Genomic DNA, 22837 nt, shown 5'->3' on the forward strand with positions numbered 1-22837 from the left:
ACTTAAAAGAAATAAGATTGACAAATTATGCAAAGCATGTAATAAAAAAAGAAGGAAAAATAATGGCGGGGACTATTCGTGCGATTGTCAGGAGAACATACAAAACACCCAAGCTCCTTCAAAATCTAATATTCAGCCTACCATAAACTCTTCGGATAAATTAAATACAAACAATGACACTACTGGCGCCAAGGTTGGCAGAAATTTATTTTCATCTTTAGATGTTGCTCCCTTTACGGTGCACGTCCAAATTAAACAAACCGATGCAAAATCATCTTTACACCCGGTGTCCTTTGGGAAATTCTTAGTCAAAAAAGGCTTCAAAAACATTATAAATGGAAGTGTTAAGCGTATTGGTAGGACGCGTATAGCAATGTCATTTTCAAATTACGTAGATGCGAACTTATTTGTTACCAATACTTGCCTTGAGTCAGAAAATCTTACTGCATACATTCCGTCATTTTCCGTGACCCGTATGGGCTTGGTTCGCGGTATTCCTGCAGAGTGGTCGGAGGAGGAAATTGTTTCCAATATTTCCGTGCCCGTGGGGTGTGGAAAAGTACTAAAAGTACGACGTTTGAACCACAGAGTCGTGGTTAATGGTTCTACTACCTGGCAACCCTCAGAGACAGTCGTATTGACATTTGATGGTCAAGTATTACCGAAACGAGTCTTTTCGTGCTACAACTCTCTCGCCGTCGAATTGTACATATTTCCAACCATTCAATGCTTTTTATGCTGTAAATTTGGCCATACCAAAAATAACTGTCGCTCGAAGCCCAAATGTTTCAAGTGCGGGGAAATGCATGCTGGAAACACCTGTGTAGTGGAGGAGGAGGATGCCATTTGCTGTTTATGCAACGGCTTTCACTTCGCCACTAACAGGTCATGCCCAGAACATGTAAGGCAAAAAGAAATTAAAGTTAGTATGGCACATAACTGCATCTCCTATGGAGAAGCTGTCAAACTGCACCCAGCCGTATCGAAATCGTTTGCAGACATGGTTAAGTCACAAGTGTCACAACCACATACTCGATCAGAATCACCTCGTAGCAGTGTCCAAAGTACAGTTCCAGGCACAAGTTCGAATATGCGCTCTTCTAGCTATAGCAGCAAAAAAAAACATTTTTTTGAAACCTCGTCCTTCTGTTAAAAAGACTACCCATGGCTATGATGTGGCTGCACATCGGGCCATTATAAGTGAATACTCCATTCCATCTTCTGCAAACGGTTGTGCTCTTCGTCAGGAAACAGAAAAGGAAGATCGACTAGTAATCACAGAGTCTATCGAGGCCCTAAGATCTCTTTTGTCAAAGCCAAACCTTACTTTACCGTCCCACGTTGCCCCTATGATTGACTCTCTTACATTTGCAATTAAAAATAATGTACAATATAATACAATGGAATTGCAGAAGTGTAATCAATAAAAAACATGATTTAATTCATTTATTAAATAAATTTAATCCATGTGTTTTTGCCCTATCTGAGACATGGCTTAAGCCTGGAGCTCTTCTCAGAGCTACTGGTTATTCATGCCTCAGAGAGGACCGTCCTGACGGGTGGGGTGGAGTAGCTTTACTCGTCAGGAATTCTGAATCATTTTCATCTCTTCATCTCCCATCTCATAGCGATGATTTTTCAATTGTCGCTGCCATTTAGGGCTTGCAAATATTCGAAACTTTCAGATATTCGAATATTCGACTTTTTCTGACGACGTATTCGAATATTCGAATAATTATTCGAATATTATAAAAAATAAGAAAAGGAACGAGAAATCGGTTTATTATCGTTTTATTCAAAAGCTTTTTTCACATATTGCTAAAACTAAGGATATTTGGCAGAAATCCACTTAATTGACTAGATTTTATCATCCTACTATTTATAAGATGCCCACAGTTATAAAAACAAGTAAAACGCCAAAATTAGACGTATTTAATATTTCTAGATATAACTTATTATAAATGCGCCGTTGCGTGAAATAATATAACTTTAACCATCCAAACACCTAGGTATGTAAGATATTTTTTTTAGTAGGTAATTTTTTCCGATTTAAATTAACTTGTAAGCACTCAGAGGCCTGTAAAAAGGCCTTTAATTTCATTGTATTTTGAATCTTTATTGACTTTATTTGTTTTGGCAAGTTATTATTCCTAATGGTCGGCTAATTATATAATATTGGAATATTTAAGGGAAAAAGTTAGTTGAGTACTGGGTGGATTATTCGTCAGCTAAAGGTGCATGGTTAGATTACCAAGTTGGGCAGGTTTGGTATGATTAAATTTGAGAATTGCGATAAGTGGCAAGGTTTAGACTTCAAAAATTCGCTTAACGTACGCTTGTACTGAATAAACAGAATGATCCTTTAACTTAAAACTTACGCACCGTATAAATAACATATTTTATTATTTCGTTTTCTTTTAAATTGAGTTAGGTTTCACTGAATATTCACGAAGTCTATCGAGAGGAATACAGTAAAAATATTATTTCCTTCGTATTTGGGTACCTACCGTTCCTCATTCACTGTAAATACCCGTAAAACACACAGAAACTGTAACTACAGCGGATGACATAGATTTTTTTATAGTAATAAAAAATATTCGAATATTCGAAACCTGAGCGGCCGAATATTCGAATATCAAAACAGGTCGAATATTCGACAAATTCGAATATTCGAATATTCGAATTGCAAGCCCTACTGCCATTGTAAATAACATATGCATTCTCTCTGTATATATTCCTCATCAATCATCTTCTATTTTTAATGAATTAGAACAAATAATTTCTTCTCTACCAAGGCCCTTGTTGATTCTAGGCGATTTCAACTCACACCATCAGTTTTGGGGCAGTTCAGTATCCAACTATAATGGCCATCGTGTTCTAAAAATCTTAGATGATCACAATCTTTGTGTTCTAAATACTGGCTCCCCGACTCGCCGTACAGCGCCTACAGAATCACCCAGCGCTGTTGATCTATCCATTTGCTCTGCTGAACTTGCATCTTCTTTCACCTGGCAAACTCTTGATTCTACATTTGGTAGTGATCATTTTCCAATTATAGTCTCATTTCCTTCATCTTCACGACCATCTCCGAAACCTAGCCCTAGGCTTAAGTACAATTTATGTAATGCAGACTGGAAAAATTTCAAAAGCTGCGTAGGGAAGAAATTGTTGGTTTTGCCTAGTTTAGATGATACTGATGTTGTCGGTTGCTCGGTTGCTTTGGCCCGGGTGATCACGGAAGCAGCTGATGATATATTTCCTGTAAAAAATAGTGCAATTAATAAAATTCCCTCTCCTCCTTGGTGGGATCAGGATTGTTCCCAAGCAATTAAAAATCGAAAGGAGGCTGAAAAACGTTATCGTCACTTAATGACAACTGAAAACTTTGAATCGTACATGCAGGTTGCGCGTGATACTAAGAAATTGTTACGTAAGAAGAAGTTTGAAGGTTGGAGGCGATTCTGTGCGTCTCTAAATCCTAATGTAAAACCTTCGACAGTATGGAACAACATCAAAAGGTTCAGACATGCATTCAACGAACCCTCAAGGCGTACACTGCCTCCTAATCTTGCGCAACAATTTATGGACAGACTAGCACCTTCATCTGTTCCTGAAGAGTTTGTGTTCCAGCCCGCAACCTTTTTATACGATCCTTCCTTAGATTCCACCGTTAATTGCCCTTTTAAAATGGAGGAATTAAAAGGTGTATTAAGCAATTTAAAAGATAGTGCTCCGGGTGAAGATGGAGTGCCCTACTCATTTTTAGTAAATGCCAGTGATGGCATACTTTCTTATTATTTAAACATAATTAATTCGGTTATTCAGTCCGGTATAGTCCCTGATTCATGGAGATCCCAAATAGTTATTCCTATTTTAAAACCCAATAAACCAGCATCAGACGTTTCTTCCTATCGCCCTATTGCCCTTTCCTCAGTATTTGCAAAAGTAGCTGAACACTTAATTAAAAACAGAATAGAATTCTTTGTTGAAAAGAACCAATTACTATCTCATAGCCAGTTTGGATTCCGAAAAAGTAGATCTACCTATGATAGTCTGTCAATATTTATTGCAGACATACGATTGGCATTTTCTAAAAATGAGTCGTTAGTAGCTGCTTTTCTTGATATAAGTGCTGCTTATGATAATGTTTTGGTTTCTGTGTTACAAGAAAAGCTTCTCAAGTTAGGCATTCCAAAAATGTTAAGTAACTTTGTAACAAACCTTTTATCTGAACGGTCCATTAGTCTTCTTATAGATGACAAGAATAAAATATCTCGTGTAGTGTGGAGAGGACTACCACAAGGATCTGTATTAAGTCCTTTGTTGTATAATATCTATACATCTGATTTAGAGTCTTCCCTAAATGGTTCAGTTAGAATTTTACAGTATGCTGATGATTTATTACTTTATTCATCAAATCTTTCTCCTGAGCAGGCTAGTAGATCCGTCACTTGTTCCTTAGGTTCCTTGAAGTCATGGTTAGATTCTAATGGTTTAGAACTTTCTGTTCCTAAAAGTGTTGTGGTTTTATTTACTAGAAAACTATTTCCTCCTCCAATCAATGTGCAATTTGGGAACTGCTCCATTTCAGTAAAAGATAAAACTAAATTCCTTGGTGTCATTTTAGATAGTAAATTAACAGGCCTCCCACATTGTGAGTATATAGTTTCAAAATGTGAGAAAAATATTAATATCCTTAGGTGTGTTTCTGGTGTTTGGTGGGGTTCACATCCTTTTTGCATGAAACTAATGTACAATGCCTTAATAAGAAGTATTCTAGATTATGGGACATTTTTGTTAGAGCCAGGATATGCAGCTGGCTTCCAAAAACTGGATCGTATTCAATCTAAAGCATTGAGATTGATTTGTGGTGCCATGAATTCAAGCCCTATCAATGCTATGCAAGTTGAGTGTGCTGAGCCTCCACTTCATTTACGACGCCAATATCTTTGTGATAGGTTTCTTTTCCGTTGTTCTCAATTTTCTAATCACCAACTCTGGACTATCCTGTCTAACCTCCTGCTTCAAATAACTTCTTCCAACTATTGGAAACATAAGAGTCCTCCTTGTTTAATCAAAAGTTTTCGAAAACTTAAATCTATATCAGCTCCTACTGTTAGCTCTTCAACACTTCCCATTTTCCAATATGAATATGATTCTCTGACTCTTGTTCCTTCGGTTCTCCTCGACATTGGTGTCTCCAAGAATGATGTTGAACATAATCAACAATTCCTGGGATTCATTGGAACAGATGGCCTGGGTGCTCATCATATGTACACAGACGCTTCTAAGATGTCAGACAATGGTTGTGTTGGCGTTGGTGTTCTCCACAGCCAATCTAATATTTACCAAAAAATTAAGTTGCCACCGGAATCCTCTGTGTACAGTGGTGAGTGCTTTGGAATCCTGAAAGCAATAGAGTTCATCATTATAATGCATCTCAAAAAAACAATAATTTTCTCAGATTCCCTAAGTTCCCTTCAGGCAATATCTAAATTTCCTTTCAAATCTAAATCTAATAACCCAATTGTATATCAAATCCGTAGCCTTCTGTTAAAATGTCACCTTAAAGGTTATTCGGTTTCCATTGCCTGGATCCCTGGACACAGAGGGATTAAGGGTAATGAAAGGGTGGATGACTTAGCTCGAGATGCCATCAGTTGTGGGGACATGTGTCCGTTTAAGAATGTTGCTGAAGACCTGCTTGCACTGCCTAAATTATTCCTACGAAAGGAATGGGCGAAATTATGGACATCTGGTGGGGGTGCCGCTGCGTTACATTATCGGAGCATTCAAAAATCAATTCCTGCCAAACCTTGGTTTGCTAAAATCTCATTGTCAAAACCGGCTACCAGTATGTTAATCCGAATGAGGTTGGGTCATGTATGTACTCCAGAACACCTGAAATTGCAAAATCGCGTGGCCAGTTCTGCGTGTATTTGCGGAACTGATCCCGCTCATGGTCTAATAAAACATGGTCTTCTATTCCCAGAGTGTCACTTGCCTACGTCACAATAACATTGCCACTTTATTTCAACATAACATGTTACATGGGTACATTATATCTATGGTTAATAAGTTAAAATATTTCTTTATAATTTTATAATTTTCATTTATATGTATTTTATCTTAAATTTTACAATAACACGTCATTTTTAATTATTCGTTAGCAATATCTTCCGATTCACGACAGAAATTTCAGACGTTCGGGTAATTCTGTTTACACTACTGGCAACACAGGATAGCGCTGTCACATTTGACAATCCGCCATTTTGTCCCTGACCGTCATCCTTGTCGAACGCGTGTTAATTGTTATTTCCTTCTCGCTCAGTGTCAGCAGTCGCAGTGTTTTCCAAACTTTTCACGTCGTAAGCTTGGTAATTAATGTTTTGTTACGAAAATGGTTGGCTGCTCTATTCGGAACTGTAAGAGTAGGAGTGAAAAGTGCAGTATAGATTTGTTTTATTTTACTATGTTTCTACATGAATAACTTAAAATTAATGCCGTTAAAATAATTTTCACCGTTGGTTAAAATTCTCCCACATTTTAAAGTTTGAGAACCTGTAAACAGCATGATGACGTAGGCAAGTGACAGTTAGGTCATTCGCGAATCTCGGAAGAGAGTACCAGGCGGAGTATATTATTATACCATGATCCCGCTGATCTTAACCCAGTGTTGCCAGAGCGCTTCCAGCTTATGTACGGTCGTACGTCAAAAAAGGTACGATTTTGATAAAAAAAGTACGGTTTTTTTTATTAGTATAATTTTCTTACAGAAACAATATTTATATGTGGGTGTGTGGGTGGGGGGTATGGTGGGTGGATGAGACATGAGTATAGTTTTCCTGATTGTTACTGACTGACAAATTGATTTGACCAACTATAAGTGTAGTGTACACGTCATATACTTGGTCAACCAGATCTTGTCAGTAGAAAAAAGCGGCAAATTTGAAAAATTTAGGCGCGAAGGGATATCGTCCCATAGAAAATTTGAATTTCGCGCCTTTTTTTACTGACAAGAATTGGTTGACCAGCTATAGTTAACCAATTTTGTTTGCATTGATATAGATAGGTACATGAAAAAAAAAATTTGTCAAGCCATTTCCGTCAGTTGAAAAAAGCGGCAAATTTAAAAAAAAAATGGTGCGAAGGGTTATGGTCCAATAGAAAACTTAAATTTCGCGCCATTTTATACTGACTAAGTTGTTTGACGGGCTACAAATGGCCGGCTGAATTTTGACTATCTGGATAATAATGCCAAATAAAACGAAATACACTCAGATGACTAAGTAACTTTCTACTGGATATGCAAATGTACATAAATTAAAAAGAAATGCATGTGAATAAGATTGGTAAGATAAACAAGTAGGATTTATGGACATGACATGACTTAGGTACCTGACAGCCCGAGAACAAATTCTTTATAATTTTTTTAACTTCTTTTAGCGTTTTTATTATTCTTCGAGCAACTGCACTGCATTAGAAGCAATATTAATAATATTACACATAAATTATTTAATGTAGTTTTATGGATAATTGCCAATACCCTACCAGGGTGCCATGTCATCTATTTCCATTGTAACATCTATTCTATTGTACCATGCTTAACATGGTTTGCAATAAACGATATTACTATTACTATTAGCAAAGCACAGGTAAGAAAGACACAACTGCCGACTGCAACTAAAGAAACGTGTATTTTCTATAGTACATGGTACTTTTTTATGGTGGCTATTGTTGTCAGATTAGATATTTTGCCCTGAACAAACCATCCTGAATCAATACAACGAAAAAAAAAGTTGATAAACAATCGTACATCAAAAGGTACGGTTTTAGTACGATGTACGCTGCTTACAAAAAAGGTACGCAAGGGTCCAAAATAGTACGGAAAACCGTACTAAAAGGTACGATCTGGCAACACTGTCTTAACCATATTTTTTTTGCTTGTAATTGTAACCTATATGACCGTTCTATATTATTAAGACAGCTGTCAGATTTGAAAGTTCCGTTTCCCACATCTATTACTACACTCCTGTATATTAATGATTCCTCTCCAGATATATTTAATAGTAGTTTATGCAACAGTGATATAATAAGGGTTCTTAAAATTCAAGGGTCGAAGTTACAAAACGAGACGTAGTCGAGTTTTGTAAAAAAAGACCCGAGAATTTTAAGAACCAATTATGAGCTGTTGCATACATTACTTTTTCTATGACAGCTGCAGCAAAAAAAAAAAAAAAAAAAAAAAAAAAAAAAAAAAAAAAAAAAAAAAAAAAAAAAAAAAAAAAAAAAAAAAAGTTATTATTTAAAAAAAATTGAGTTTTTATTAAAAAAAAAAGAGTTATTATTTAAAAAAAAAAAGAGTTATTATTGTAAATGAAAACATACCTCTTTCAATCAAGATGATCGGAACTTGTATCTTTAAAAAAAATAAAGCAGTTGTATTATACTCATAAGATGACTGCTAGCAGTCATCTTATGAGCCTATAGACAAAGCATTCAAATGACATTGCTTTAGATATCACTGTCAGTCATTTAATTGACACATTTAAGTGCTGGAGTAGAAAAAATATTATATTCATTCCTTTCACGTCATAATATAAAACTATAATTTATTATACGTTACCTTTCCCTGATCCTTTTCCAAAATTCCGACTTACCCGTTATAATGTAATCCTTTAATTCCGTTTCCCCGTTTTACTCGTTTGGCTGAATGCGCCAGGAGCGCGATGCCATAAAAAAAAAAAAAAAAAAGTTTCAGTTGCATAGTCTATAATTTAAAAAAAATGTTTTAGGGACAGTACTTACATGGATAAGATGATTCTAACAGAATTACCCGTTGAAATCGGGGCTTTAATTGTCACTTATCTTGATACGAAGTCAAAGATAAACGTGAACAGCATAGTACAATTGCAACACTTTTTCGCACCATGTGTTTTGAAGATAGATATATCCCGGAGTACCCTAGCCTCATCGAAGACCCTAGATCTGGATAGATTCCAAAGCCTTGCCGTTAACATACAGGAGTTAAATCTGAGCGGTATCAATGATTTGACGTCAGCCGTTCTTAGTAAACACATACACAGATTTACGAATCTAAAGACGTTGGATGTTACCTTTACTGAAATATCTTTATCAGATTTGCAAGATATATGCTGTGAAGGATTAAAGAACATTAATATTAATTACTTCCAACCTCCTTGGAAACATGCTAAAGATGAAATTTGGGTGAAAACCACCGAAGTTTTTAAGAGACAAAAGTTTGAGAGTGTCCATTTTGTTGTGTTGGATTTCGATTACTCAGATTCACCATACAAATTTATTGAAGACGTTCCCATGCCTAAGGATTTGAAAATCACTCTTGCTCATTATTATAGAAAACAGCTCTGGGCAGCAAATGGAATACCCATGTGTTACATATTAATTGACAATTTTGGAGAGATGACAGATATACATTTCGAAAAACTCGCTTATAATATTCGCGATTGTCGACTAGCTGAAATATTACCCGACAGTTCTGCATTGTTGAGAAAGTTATTCAATTTAGACTACACAAAAATAGAATATATTTTTATAATGTATTCAAAAAAAAAAACTATATTCATTTCTGTATCACCAGGGATCCACAGAATATTCAAAGATCCACAGAATTATTGCAATGACCTGTCTATTGATGTGAGTCCACATTTAGCCTTAAACTTCAAGTTAGATGGAAACATTTTCTTCAAAGCTTGGAACAAGGCCGCAACTGTTTTCAACGACGATTTCTTCAAAAACTTGCTTACCGAATTTACGGATTATTTTCCTACTTACATCTGTACGAAGAGTAAAGAAACATCAAATATTGCAACAACACCTAGCCGTTGGTATTGCCTGGACAATTGCAACTTTGAAGAAACTGTTCATCATTTGCCAGAAAAGATTTCTTTTTCGGATTTTTGTAGAAATCTCGACGATGAGGAAGCAAAATGGGACGCTTACTTTAATCATAAATGGTCACCGACACCTCTAGCAATAGAAGCGAACAACCATGTGACATTTTTAAGTTTTTCAAACATTTGCTGGTTTGATGACTTCTACGGTGTCCTTTTCAAGGAATGTAAAAGATTGCGCACTCTCGATGTACATATTGAATGCAATTACGATATGAAGGACTACAACTGTGGTGCATTGCGTCTGCTTGACTCTTTACATCTGACAAAGAGTCTGCGGAATTTAAGGATATTGGCAGAAAGCGTAGAATATTTCCATAGAGTTTTTGATGCTCTATCCACTTGCCAAACATTGGAAAACGTTCACATCAGCGAAACTAGCTCTGATTTTGAATATGATAGTGATCAATATGATGTGCTTGAGCATGCAGACAAAAAAAATGTATTATCTTTTATAGAGAAGTGCTGCAACCTTTATAGTTTGTTTATCCAAGCGAACATAGATAACAATGCATTGATTACTTTGGAGGACTCAATGAAGTTTGCCGCAGGGAAGTTCGGAAGAGATTACTTGCGTATTGAAATTTGCAGTAGCAAAGGAGGCTGGAACCCATTCGCGGATGTCTTCAGCCCCAGTCCACTGCACATAAAAAATTAACAATACATACTTCATTACACCTAAGGTACGTATTTATACCATACACAATATGATACCATAAGTACCATAACCATTTGATAACTTACGAATAAATGGCAAAATGTCTTAAAATGAAATGGATCAGAATGTATTTCTTATTTATCGCAAATTACTAGCATGCTTATACGGTAGGTAGGTACGAGTACTTGATGCGCAAACACGATCAACCTGCTAAACTTCGAGTTTTATCAGTTACACTACACTAGAGCTCATTTAGACGGAGCGCGTACTCGTATACGATTTTTGTTACATTGCGGACCATTGAGGTGATATCAATTCCAACTGACCGATCAAAGAACGCAATGTAATGAAACTCGCATGCGAGTTCTCGCACCGTCTAAATGAACCCTGGCTTAAAAAGTAAGTCCTAAAATGTACAATTTGAAATCAAATATCTTTTACACACAATTATCTTAGCCATTGAGTTATCAATTACCCAAAAACAAAGTTGTGTGTGATTTTTGTCATTCAGTATCCGATGAATCGAGCTGATTATACACCTTGTCTTAAAATAATCTTGCCCCTGAATCCCAATGTAATAGATATACATCGACAAAATTCACGTCAGTTTAGATTTTCTGAAAAAACTGTCGTTATTTATTGGAGAATGTATTTCCTTGAGAATTTTTCCTATACTTACATGTTTTGTTTATTCTAAGACAGGGGGTCGTGTGTAGAATTTTCTGTAATATTTTTTTTATCTGTATTGATTTGTGATTTGAGATTTCGCATGAGTGCTGTTAAACTGTCGCCCTTGTGCGAATTAAAATCGTAATACACTTCTGTGGAGATCCTCTGGTACCCGCAATATTCCCTTCAAGAAAAAAAATATCCTTTGGTAAATAATCAAATTCTTACTACCTATAAAATTAATTAATAAAAATATTAAAAACTGTTTAGTGTAGTTCCTGACACTCGCATGTTAAAATTATAAATTCATCTCTCCATTCGTTACATTGACGTGTATAGAATGCCAAATGCAACGCATCTGAGAAGGCTTCTTCAAATACCTAATACCTATCCATCAAATCGGTTATCACGATCTCTAAATGCGTTTTAATTTCTAAAAGCTCGGCTTTGGCCAAGTTTTTGAATTCAAAATATCCCACTCGACACTGCCCATTAATTAGTTGGCATGATCAATCTTAATACCACGTGTGAATTCAGGCAATACCTACCAGTTGTCTATCCTAGACCTATTCCTGTCATTGGGTTCTCCACAGTAGTGTAGATACGCCTAACGGCGTTTTTATTGGTAGCTAGCAGGCACTCATGCGTGAGGGGCTGACTAACCGTGGCCTGGCAGGCGAGGGCGCGGCCCGGACGCCGGTCAAGACGTTCCAGGCGTACCTCCCGCCGGCGCACAGGACCTACAGCTGCATACACTGCCGCGCGCACCTGGCGAGCCATGACGAGCTTATATCTAAGGTGAGCTAACCAACTATCTCCAATGTTTTGATCGCACCTATGGCTGCCACAAGGGCAGAGATGAGAGGAATAACATTGGTGGTTATCCACATATCTTTTCCACTCCGCAGGATTACAACCTTGCTATTGGTTGATTCCTCTCATCTCCGCTCACCTCTTCCTCAGTGGAAAGTAGGCCTAAATGAAGCAGCCCTATCCGTTTCTACATACCTACATACATTACAGCTATTTTCTCTTTTTAGGAAAAGAGTAATACTCAGTTTGGACATAGTCCTCCCATCCCATGAATCATTATTGGGACATGCAATAAATGATTCTATTCTATTCTATGGCCATAGAGAAATCAATAACAATGATCTTTAGCTTTCTTCAAAATAAAACGTTCGCTGACATACGGTCGTTTAGTTCAATACGTTCATTTCAAGCACTTAGGACATTATTACGAGTAATTGGACATCATTTTTAACACATTTATAATGAAGGATAAAATCACTGCGGTTTTATCCAGTTACGTTTTTATTTAACTTAACCGCCTGTAATTGGCGGTGTAGTTTGCAATGTTCAGTATTCTAAATCAATTTCTCTCATTTTTTACCATATAATACATCTCTGAATAAACTAGAAGTAGGTACAAATATATGAGTAACATTCTTCGTTTAACGACTTCGAAGTCTTAGAACATCAGCTAATGAGAGTATTTAGGGGATCAGCATTGTCAGTTTTCATGCAATAATTTTTAGCACACACAAAAACCGTTTTGTACAAATCTGTTTAAGCTCCGATTGTCGTCCTTTTCAAAACATTCCACAGATAAATAATCTTTGTTTGTTTTTCTTTATCGTTTGTGTATGTGTGTGGCAATAAACAATTATTATTCTATTCTTATTATAAAACCGCGAAGCATTCCTTTGTTTCGTGCAATTCTAATTCAATTCAAAGGTCCCGACAAACAGACAACTTCTAAACAGAAAACTTCTGTGTTTCAACGCTCACAAAAAGCGTTTCCTGGACACTTTTTGCTTAGGTAATGTACTGGGTACTAGAGTCTGATATTAAGACAGGTTTTATGTTTTTTTTTATAGCGTTTGGGTCATTTGAGTCTTTTTAACTGTACATCGTTGGACCTTGTAATAAGGTCCACCAATGTACAGTTAGAAGTGTTGCTGTTTGTACCGTGCTTACCTATGCAAATCTTGATGTATTTGGTACTACATATTACTATGGGTTTAATAAAACTAGTTTTAAGAAGTACGTATTTTTATTCTATGAAATACTTAATCGTAACTATTATATTTTCCAGTCGTTCCAAGGCAGCCAGGGGCGCGCGTACCTGTTTAATTCAGTGTGAGTATGAACATCATAATATCAAGTCAAAATCTCAACCTAGATTCGATTATTGACGTTTGACGACTGGTCTGGCCTAGTGGGTAGTGACCCTGCCTGTTAAGCCGCGGTCCTGGGTTCGAATCCTAGTAAGGGCATTTATTTGTGTGATTAACACAGATATTTGTTCCCGAGTCTTGGGTGTTTTCTATGTATTTGTATATTATATATATGGTTGTCTGAGTACCCACAACACAAGCCTTCTTGAGCTTACTGTGGGATTTAGTCAATCTGTGTAAGAATGTTCTATAATATTTATTTATTTATTTATTATTGACATATTTTACTGCGCCTAGAGAGTAGAGGCTCTAACTTTTTGTCGACGCGATATCACAATGGTGGGATTACAGACGAGTTTATGTTGAAAACAGTGTAAACGTGGGCTGCGGGCCGGCGGAGGAGCGCGTCCTGCTCACGGGCCTCCACGCCGTCGCCGACATCTACTGCGAGTGCTGCAAGACCATGCTCGGCTGGAAATACGTGAGTACCTTCATCTAAACCGTAATCCTTATCAGGCGTGGCTCACTCCGCGATTTCGTCGCGTCGCAACAAGTACCTACAAGTACATCCGTCCCACACCAATTTTGGTGGCTAGCCATAGGCGTAACGCGTTTTGTTAGAGACTGAATCTTCTGTACCTAGTACTATTATTTATTCTGTGCCCTTATTGCCAATTGTCACGTTATAGCTCAGACATTTCCAAACTTGATCAACTGCAGGCCTTCGGCTCTCCTGATGGTATCTTTTCCCCTTATTGTATGGCTTTCGGCTCTCCCGTTTCCTTTCCGCGAGCCAAAATTAAGGGCTCAAGGGTTTCGTTCAGTTCCTTGAAATTAGAGCTGTAGATTACTGTATTAGTGTCCTTTCCAATAACTATACATGTTCTTACCTTCGTCCATATATAACTGTGCTCAATAAGTTCTCTTCTGGTTGAAATGAGGTTTCGTTCTCGATTTCTTACCTACTCCTTCCATTCTGTACAGACCACCCACTGTGACAGTCCATATTGATCGTTATACTGCAATAGTAATTATTTTAATACATATGCCCTTGCACAATTTATCGACCGGCATGTATATAGACAGTTATCGTAATTTTGCGGTCAGAACACAGACAATCTGCGAAATGTTAATTTAGTCCCCTAGGGTCATAAGGTAATGCGGTCAGGGAGGCAGGGTTATCAGAGGTTACGATAGTTCGATGTTAAATGGAAATAGGACGTTTCATATTTTATAATTTCGTACAAAATAATCACTAACGTGTAAAGAGATGTTTCATGAATTTCAGAAATGTCATCAGTAATTCCTATTCAGGAATAGGAATAGGCGTTTAAAATATGGCGTCGCTCGTCACAAATGGCATGGCCGTCTTCCAATACCTATCGATAGTTGTCTATAAGTGTCAGCTCTCTTAACAGTACCTCTAATTTTTCCCTATTTTGCTTTATCGGCAAGACTTTATACTCCTAACCGTAAGAATACGTAATGTATATGAAAACTTACTGCCAGTAGCAACAACCTTTGTTGCCAACTAGAGAAGAAGAAGAGTAAAGGAGTCGTATAGGAGGTGCAAGCACACACTATGCTCGCCCTTACAGTTGGTCAAAGGCGCCTAGCCTTTCAAAGATATAATAGCATACACCAGAGAATTTAGGACGGGTACCGCCGTGGCCGGGTGGTCTAGTGGTCAGGACGTTAGCCGCGTAAGCTGAAGACGCGGGTTCGATTCCCGCCTCGGCCACCGATGATCGACTTGGTCACTTTTTCTTTAGTATATGATATCTATTACAGTTATAGAAAAAAAGAATTTTGGATATAGCTATTCGAAATCACGATCAGTAATTCTAGTGTCATCGAGCTCCACCAACAGGCCCAGGCCTGTTGATGAAGAAATTGCACTAAAAATTCATTTAGGTACAAATGCTTCCGTAGGATCCTGTTACAACAAAGACTTGTAGGCGTTTATCGTTAATCCCGTCTCTCTATTCCAGGAGCACGCCTTCGAGTCCAGCCAGAAGTATAAAGAGGGCAAGTTCATAATAGAACTGGCTCACATGGTGAAAGAGAACGGGTGGGAATAGGCGCGCGGTCCTCGCACCCCTTGGGCCGCGCGCCGACGTGTCATATCGGAGACTGTGCGAAGGACTCAGTGATGAGACAGTGAGCGGCGACCGTGCCGCGGCGGCACCCAGAGCGGGCCTGATGGGAAACCACAGGGGCCGGCTCCAACATACCCAACCCGGTCGCTCCCGACCTAGTTGCTCGGCTTAATCCGGCCCCGATTCCGACGCAGCACGCTCAGACGCCGCAGCGAACCGAAGTATTTTTGACACACTAATTATTATTGAGCGACGGCGGCCGATCGCGCTGCGTGTGGGGATATAGCCTCATGTGCTCCTTTCGTACTATAGTCGGCTTCCCGCTTACCCGCCAGTCAACGTAATACATAAGTTATCGATCTCAGCCTCTCAAGGCTCCGCACGGGCTTAGGATTAACTATGATTTGAAACGATTTCGGCCGAACGGCTTTCGTACGTCGTAAGTTGTCTTAGTTTTTATATCGTACCGTATTAAGAGAACACTTATTCTTTCTCTTGTCCCCTTAACCTGTGATAAGTATGTTAGTGTAGAATTTTTGGATCACTTGGAAGGATTTCGAGATGCTCAGATGTCAGTTGTATGTTCCTAATTTCAGCTGTACAATTTGCTTTTTATTCGCAACTCACAAGGTAACTAGTCGAAACGTGGAAGTTTCCTTTAAGTTTTTTTGCGCTTGTTTAAGTGATTAATTTTTTAGTTTTAATCAATATGGAGCCTGATTGCTCCTCTTATTTTTTTTATTGGGACATCTTCATTAGCTTAATTAATAGCTATTTTATTTTGACATTGAGAGAGGGAATCTTTCTATTGAGAATAATAATACTATAGCATAGAAGAGACACTTCACACTTCGTGTCAGTCGCTTCTACTTTAAATATTATTATTGTCGATTTATGATTAATTTTAGTTGACAGAGAGCTGAATAAGGAGAGGCGATTAGAAGGTTTTATTATTCATTTATTGTTTCTATGGGGTTTTAATAATTAGTAGTACGTTTATCCAATATTTTATCTTAACTGCATGGTACTTCATTTACGTAATTGTAAACTTACTTTGTAAGAACTTGCATGAGCTTCAAATGGGTTTCGTAGTCAGAGCGAGCGAAACGACGCGACAGACTTATCTTGTAGTAGAAAATGTCCAACGCCTTTCATACACACGAAAACATTAAAAAAAAAACAAAGTCATTTTAACATCTAAAGTATCCTTTATACTTTCCGGAATTCAGGACCCGTTTTTAGTGATGCGGGTGCCCTATGCAAATGAATTATTAGGTACTTAATTTAAAAGTACGACACATACATTATTAGTATAACATAACGGATACTTTAAAAAAACTTCGACTAGACATTTTATTTCGAAACCTATTTGATTTTCGCAAAGAACTGGTGTTTGAATTAGAATAAGGTAAGTTTGTCGCTTCGATTGAATAATTTTTCTAAGAATTGACGTCCGATTTCTGTAGAGCTATAAAGGATATCTATCTATGGAGTTTTAGTATTGTAAAGATAATTTGGGACACAGAAGAATGAATGATAATATTCAGTAAAAATCTATTTTGATAAAACTACAAATAACGATTTCTTGCTGGTAACCCTATTTGACTAATGTACGACAAAAAAAGTTTTGTTCTAGTACATTTTTATGTTTCACTACTACATTTGCCATGTTTTTCTGTATCCCTTATTATCTAAACGCAATGTTCAGCCGTCGCATACCGTTAAACCAGAGTCATAACTGCCACTAGCGTATAAATACATCTGTAATATTTATAAAGATATATTGTAATGGTATAAAGTGACGCTCGGTGTATACAAGTTGGATTTTGTTGTACAATAAGACGTTTCTGGTTTGTGAAGCCACTCTACCCAACCGTGCTGCTAGAATGAAACAGGCAAATGTTTTCAAGCAAAAAACCGGACGGTCAAATTAAAAGTGACGTTCAAACAGTTCGTTCAACGCGCAGTACAAATAATAGGCATAATAAAGAAAAGGTGCCTTATATCTTTTTAATTTCCATAAAGACCAGAATCGTTAGCATGATCGAGATTATGTATTGTCTGATATTAAAGATTTCGTCCCGTTCTGACAAATATGTAAGTGCGAAAGGGATATACGCTCTACATAATGTGGTCATGCTAACAAGTCAGCGAAATTTTACTATAGTTTTAACAGTTGGATAGGGTGGCCTAGTCTCAGACTAGGGGACGAAAAATCTTAAAAAAAAAAACAGTAGGTAAGTAGTAAAAATATGATTTTTCTTTCCCTATCTAGTCGCGCATTTTTGATAGTTTTTTTATTCTGACAACACCAACAAGAACTATAAAAAAACATTAGATTTTCAGAGATTGTACTTATAGATAAATATGAATACTTATCTCATTGATCTGAAGGTAAAGTGTTTCGATTTGTCTATACAGGTACATGTTGGTAGTATTTAATCAATAAATTGAATGTTTAAGTAATATTGACGACATTTTCAATGCAAATTGTTGTAAGATTGTGCTATCAATGTGTAACAACTTATCTAACAAAAATCCAACTTATTTAAACTTTTGGAATTATTTTCTTAAACTTTTCCTAAATACATATTTATATATCTATATAGCTATTTACACACCACAGATAAAATAACAGACGCGTCTTAATGTTCAGTGTAAGTGATAGGGATAAATGTTATCCAAACAAACAATATTTCTATGTAGGAGAGTAATATTGAACATACATTTTGGCAAATACTTAGGTACCTTTTGGCCCCCCGCAGACGCTGCGGAATTCCGGACGAAATGTTTAGTTCCGATGACGGTAATCCATCAGATTAAAAAAAAAAGACAGACGGAAAAAATACCCGAAATTTGTAGATTTGGCGGGCCTATCAAAATTACTGTTCAACCAGTGTTACCACTACTGACAAATAATTTGTTTCGATAATATTGTAAACGAAAATACGTTGCAAGTTCACTTGTCTATATAATAATCGTATTAACTTTTATCATAGGATAAAATTAAGTGTACTGCTGCACAGTGTTCAATGAAAATAAGTGGCTGAATAGAAATATCGTAGTCTCAAAACCCCATTTAAAAAAAAACTGTACATTGTTTGTGGTTCGCAGAAGACACGCTTGTAGACTCGTGCTTTCGGTCAACGAAATCAGTTAAGCGATTATAAGTCTTGTTGTATTTGGATAAGGTTTAAAATTAATGAATGACTGTTTGTAATAAGCTAAGCCGGACTTTTCGAAGTTTTATCAATGTTTCATCTTTTTCTCGTGCCGTTAGAGTGAATGGGATAGACAATGGCTTACATTCGGCCAGTCCGGTGATAGCAATAGATTTAATTGATTGCCTTCTATAAAATCAAAATATCATCTTAAGCGGTAATCTCATTTTTATCTACTCAAGCACATCATACTAGTGATTTTCAAGCTTAGTTTTTCCATATATAGACTAAAGAGTCAAATACGTTAAAACGTAACTATAGTTGGTCAAACCAATTGGTCAGTAAATAAGTACAAAAAAAACTAAACTCATTCTTTTCTTTTGGGTGCTATTGTAAGACAAAGATAGTATGATTCTCTCTATGTTTGAAATGAGACAGTCCTTTGACAAACTATACGTGCGAAGTTCCTGAGAGAAAAGGACGGTCGATCATAGCTCACTTTGTTGAGTCTGTTGCATACATTTTAAATATCTTTAAAGGCCTCTACAAACGTCACCAGTAGTCGCATGCGATTTGCAATACATTGCGGCATTTGATCGATGTATTGAATTCGTTGCTCCTACATAGCCAGCAATCATTTAAAATTTGTTGCAAGGTCTGTAGAAGTCTTAAAGCAACATTTTAAAACGTCACATTTGTCAAATCAAGTTATGCTCGATGCGTGTGGAGGGGGCTTTTAAACTCAAGCTTGCAAAACTCTAGTGTGAAATCAAACTGTTCAAAAACCTTGTCAATTTCATTTTGAACATTATGCAACAAAATGGCAATTTATTTCACTCCGTCACTGAACTTTTTTTTTAATTTAAACAAGTTCGCGTCACGGAAATTTAAAAAATTACGAGAATATCAGGGCAACTATTTCCGTCGCTTCCCGAGCGTTCATCTATAGCCATTATAAGCGTAATTTTTAAATATGTATATTTAATAACACTTCAGCATACCTCTTAGGGCCTACGGGGCCACCGCACGACACTAGCGTCTTTCAAGCGTCGGCGTCTAGTAAGGGCTATGTAAAATGGCGTCGCTGCGCAGTTAGGTCAACGTCGCGTTGAGCCTTGGACGATAACATAACCAAACGGACACGCCTTGCCTGTAATTTTCTGTACAAAACAGTCTGCCGATTTTTACGGGGGAGGGGGGCACGTCAAATGTATACGTAACGTAAAAATAGCCATGTCAGATAAACGTCAGTCCATACATTGTGTATGACCATTGGCCGCCTATTTTCGACAGAGGGGAACGCCTGTTAATGGATAGGTACTCCGTTTCGTTATATCCTCTAAGCGTTGAGCAGCAGCCATAGAATTGACTAGACGCCGACGCGACGCTCAGGAGACGCTAGCTAGTGTGGGGCCTCTAAAAGTCACGCTTACACTGGTTATTCGGTAAGCGTTCGGAATACGCCCGGCTAGGAGGCATATTTAAAAGTATTTTTCTACTTGATCGTTTAGGGACGCCGTGTAGATATTTTTGGACCATTGTTGCGATATGATCAGTATTGGATAGTGTTAGATGGTTGGAAGTGATTTGTCGAGATTAGTAAACGCTTTGTATAGACATAATGCACCCTATAAACATTTGAACTTCTGTCTATTCCTTGAATACTAAAACAATTAATTTTGAAGCATTTATTCTTAATAGAACATAGATAGCGGTGTTAACGGCAAAAAAAAATATAGAATTTTTCACTTGCTCGGGATTCAAAATTAGCACTCGCAGCAAAAAGTAACTTTGATATCATGTTGCACAAATAACGTTTTTTTCAACTGAATGGTAATAACAGCTTGCCATGTTTTGAAAGGCGCTGGGAAGCGCCTCTGTCATCCACATACCACTACTATTTCTATCAGCAGATTTGCAGGTTTTACCTTTTCTGCATGAAACCATTCGTCTCTTCTCGTTCTAGCTCGTAAGAGTGAAAGGGACGAATATTTTTCTGTCAGCAAGTTTGTTAAATTATTCTAGGAATAGACAGGCACGGTCTTAGTGTAAGGCCTGAGCGCCTACCGCGAACCACGCGAAATTCGTACGTAAGTGTGACAGGGAGGTAACACGTCGAACGTGGTTCGCGGTAGGCCCTCTGAGTGGACGCTCGAGTTGGGCGTGCAGCGGGGCGGGGCGGCGTGCATGTTAAACAAATGCAAACGTATAGGAGCAGCCTTAGTGCACGCTGCTCAAATCCCTTGCGAGCTCGACGCCACGCTGCACGCCCCGCCGAACGCTCCGCTTCGAGCGTCCACTCAGGCCTTACACTTAGAAGTGTTAACTTGTCTTGTGACCACTGTATGGGCAAAGTATTTATAAATGGTGCATTTCATTATGTGTAACGCATAACGTCCTTAACTGTACTTCCATACAAGTATATGTCGCCGAACGAACCCATATGTCGCCGTCGCCGCCATTTTGAAAAATAAATAGTATAAGAACGGAATCGAGAAAAAATCTGCTCAAATAATTTTACAAGAATCGATTACGAAATGCGACCTGTGACAGGACAAACATACGAAAGCATTTTTGCCGAAGCTAAAACGACGAAGAAGCTAAACGAAACGAAAAAAGAAGCTTGGGGTTGAAAAAAACCGGCCAAGTGCGAGTCGGACTCGCGCACGGAGAGTTCCGCACCATCAACAAAAAATAGAGCAAAACAAGCAAAAAAACGGTCACCCATCCAAGTACTGACCCCGCCCGACGTTGCTTAACTTCGGTCAAAAATCACGTTTGTTGTATGGGAGCCCCATTTAAGTCTTTATTTTATTCTGTTTTTAGTATTTGTTGTTATAGCGGCAACAGAAATACATCATGTGTGAAAATTTCAACTGTCTAGCTATCACGGTTCGTGAGAGTCTTTTAGTAATAGGGTCCCGTTTTGTACGGAACCCTAAAAAAGTACTTCTACGAGGACGAACTCGAAGAGACCTATTTTAACACATTCACTGCCAGCGATCCGCCTGGCGGGTTCTCTGTTCGTAGGCGCTTTTCGCTACATACGGTTTTTCCCGTGTCATCGGCTATGCTGGTAGCAACGGCTACTTTTCTACAAAAACAGGTTCCAATGACTGAGATACAGATCTTGACGCGACTTTATTGTAAAGAGTATAAGAGCGCGTCAAGGTAATTTTGAACACCTCGCCCGCTTAGCAACTTCTGCTGCTGACTGTACCTTTCAATGGCAATCATTGGATAGATTTATCAGAGGAAATAAAATAATTGTTAAAATTAGCAATGAATGGACGCATATATTGCCTTTATGGCAGATATCAATTAATTTTCTACCTTATACCTAACATCTTTAGGTATAATCTCGCGTGTACAATTGTATGGAAGTACAGTTAGCCACACAAGTAATCCGTTAGGTACAGAACCGCTTCATATTTTTGTATTCCCTTAGTGTAAAGGAGTTTGGTGTCTTCTTAAGGTGTACGCAACATGCTATAGATGAATATTTCATAAATATTTGGTTGAAATAATAAGTGCGTAATAAAACACTTTTTCGTATCAAAATGTTGTTTTTTTTTTTTATCAAACCTATTAATAATATATAATAAACAATATACATATGTACAAACTTTTATGTGAACAGTGGATGGTCAATTTTTGTCATGTTTTCTATGCCTTCAGATTTATCTGAGCGGCCATGGTATAATAATATACTCCGCCTGGTTTGTTCCTGGTTCATCGTATTCCTGTTTCGTCGTATTCCTGTTTCGTCGGATTCCTGATTCGTCGTATTCTTGTTTCGTCGGAATTATATACATATAATTAAATATGTCGTGCAGTAAACCAGTATTTACTACCTAAATATGAAGATTTAATGTAATCAGCAGTGATCGTACTTTTAGCATTTTTAGCACATTTCGACGAATCAGGAATCCGACGAAACAGGAATACGACGAACCAGGAACAAACCCTTCGCCTGGTACTCTTTTCCGACCACGTGACTGACACAAGCCTACGTCATCATGCGACAGCGCTATATGATAATATGCGATAGCGCTGGCAATGTTATTGTGACGTAGGCTTGTGTCACTCTGTAAAGAGAAGACCATGTTTTATTAGACTATGTAAGCGGCCAAGGTGC

The 22837-nt window shown here is 37.6% G+C and overlaps 1 protein-coding gene and 1 non-coding gene across 4 annotated transcripts in view; both read left to right on the plus strand.

The window, feature by feature from the left end:
* LOC134652850 (protein yippee-like) overlaps nucleotides 1–15606 on the plus strand; it is a 180924-nt gene extending 165318 nt beyond the window's left edge. The window contains exons 3-6 of one of the 3 annotated variants that reach the window (XM_063508047.1): nucleotides 11936–12057; nucleotides 13358–13401; nucleotides 13812–13920; nucleotides 15431–15606. In XM_063508047.1, coding sequence (XP_063364117.1) covers nucleotides 11936–12057; nucleotides 13358–13401; nucleotides 13812–13920; nucleotides 15431–15520 — 365 coding nt within the window. In that variant the 3' untranslated portion in view covers nucleotides 15521–15606. Of the gene's footprint in view, nucleotides 1–11888; nucleotides 12058–13357; nucleotides 13402–13811; nucleotides 13921–15430 lie in introns of all 3 variants that reach the window. The other 2 variants (XM_063508049.1, XM_063508048.1) reach the window with 2 other exon arrangements.
* Nucleotides 15109–15180, plus strand: Trnat-cgu (transfer RNA threonine (anticodon CGU)). Its single transcript has one exon. It is a non-coding gene; the product is annotated as a tRNA-Thr (tRNA).
* Nucleotides 15607–22837: the final 7231 nt, after the last annotated feature.

Source organism: Cydia amplana, chromosome 12 (assembly GCF_948474715.1).
Source record: "Cydia amplana chromosome 12, ilCydAmpl1.1, whole genome shotgun sequence".
In the NCBI taxonomy this organism is placed as follows: Eukaryota; Metazoa; Arthropoda; class Insecta; order Lepidoptera; family Tortricidae; genus Cydia; species Cydia amplana.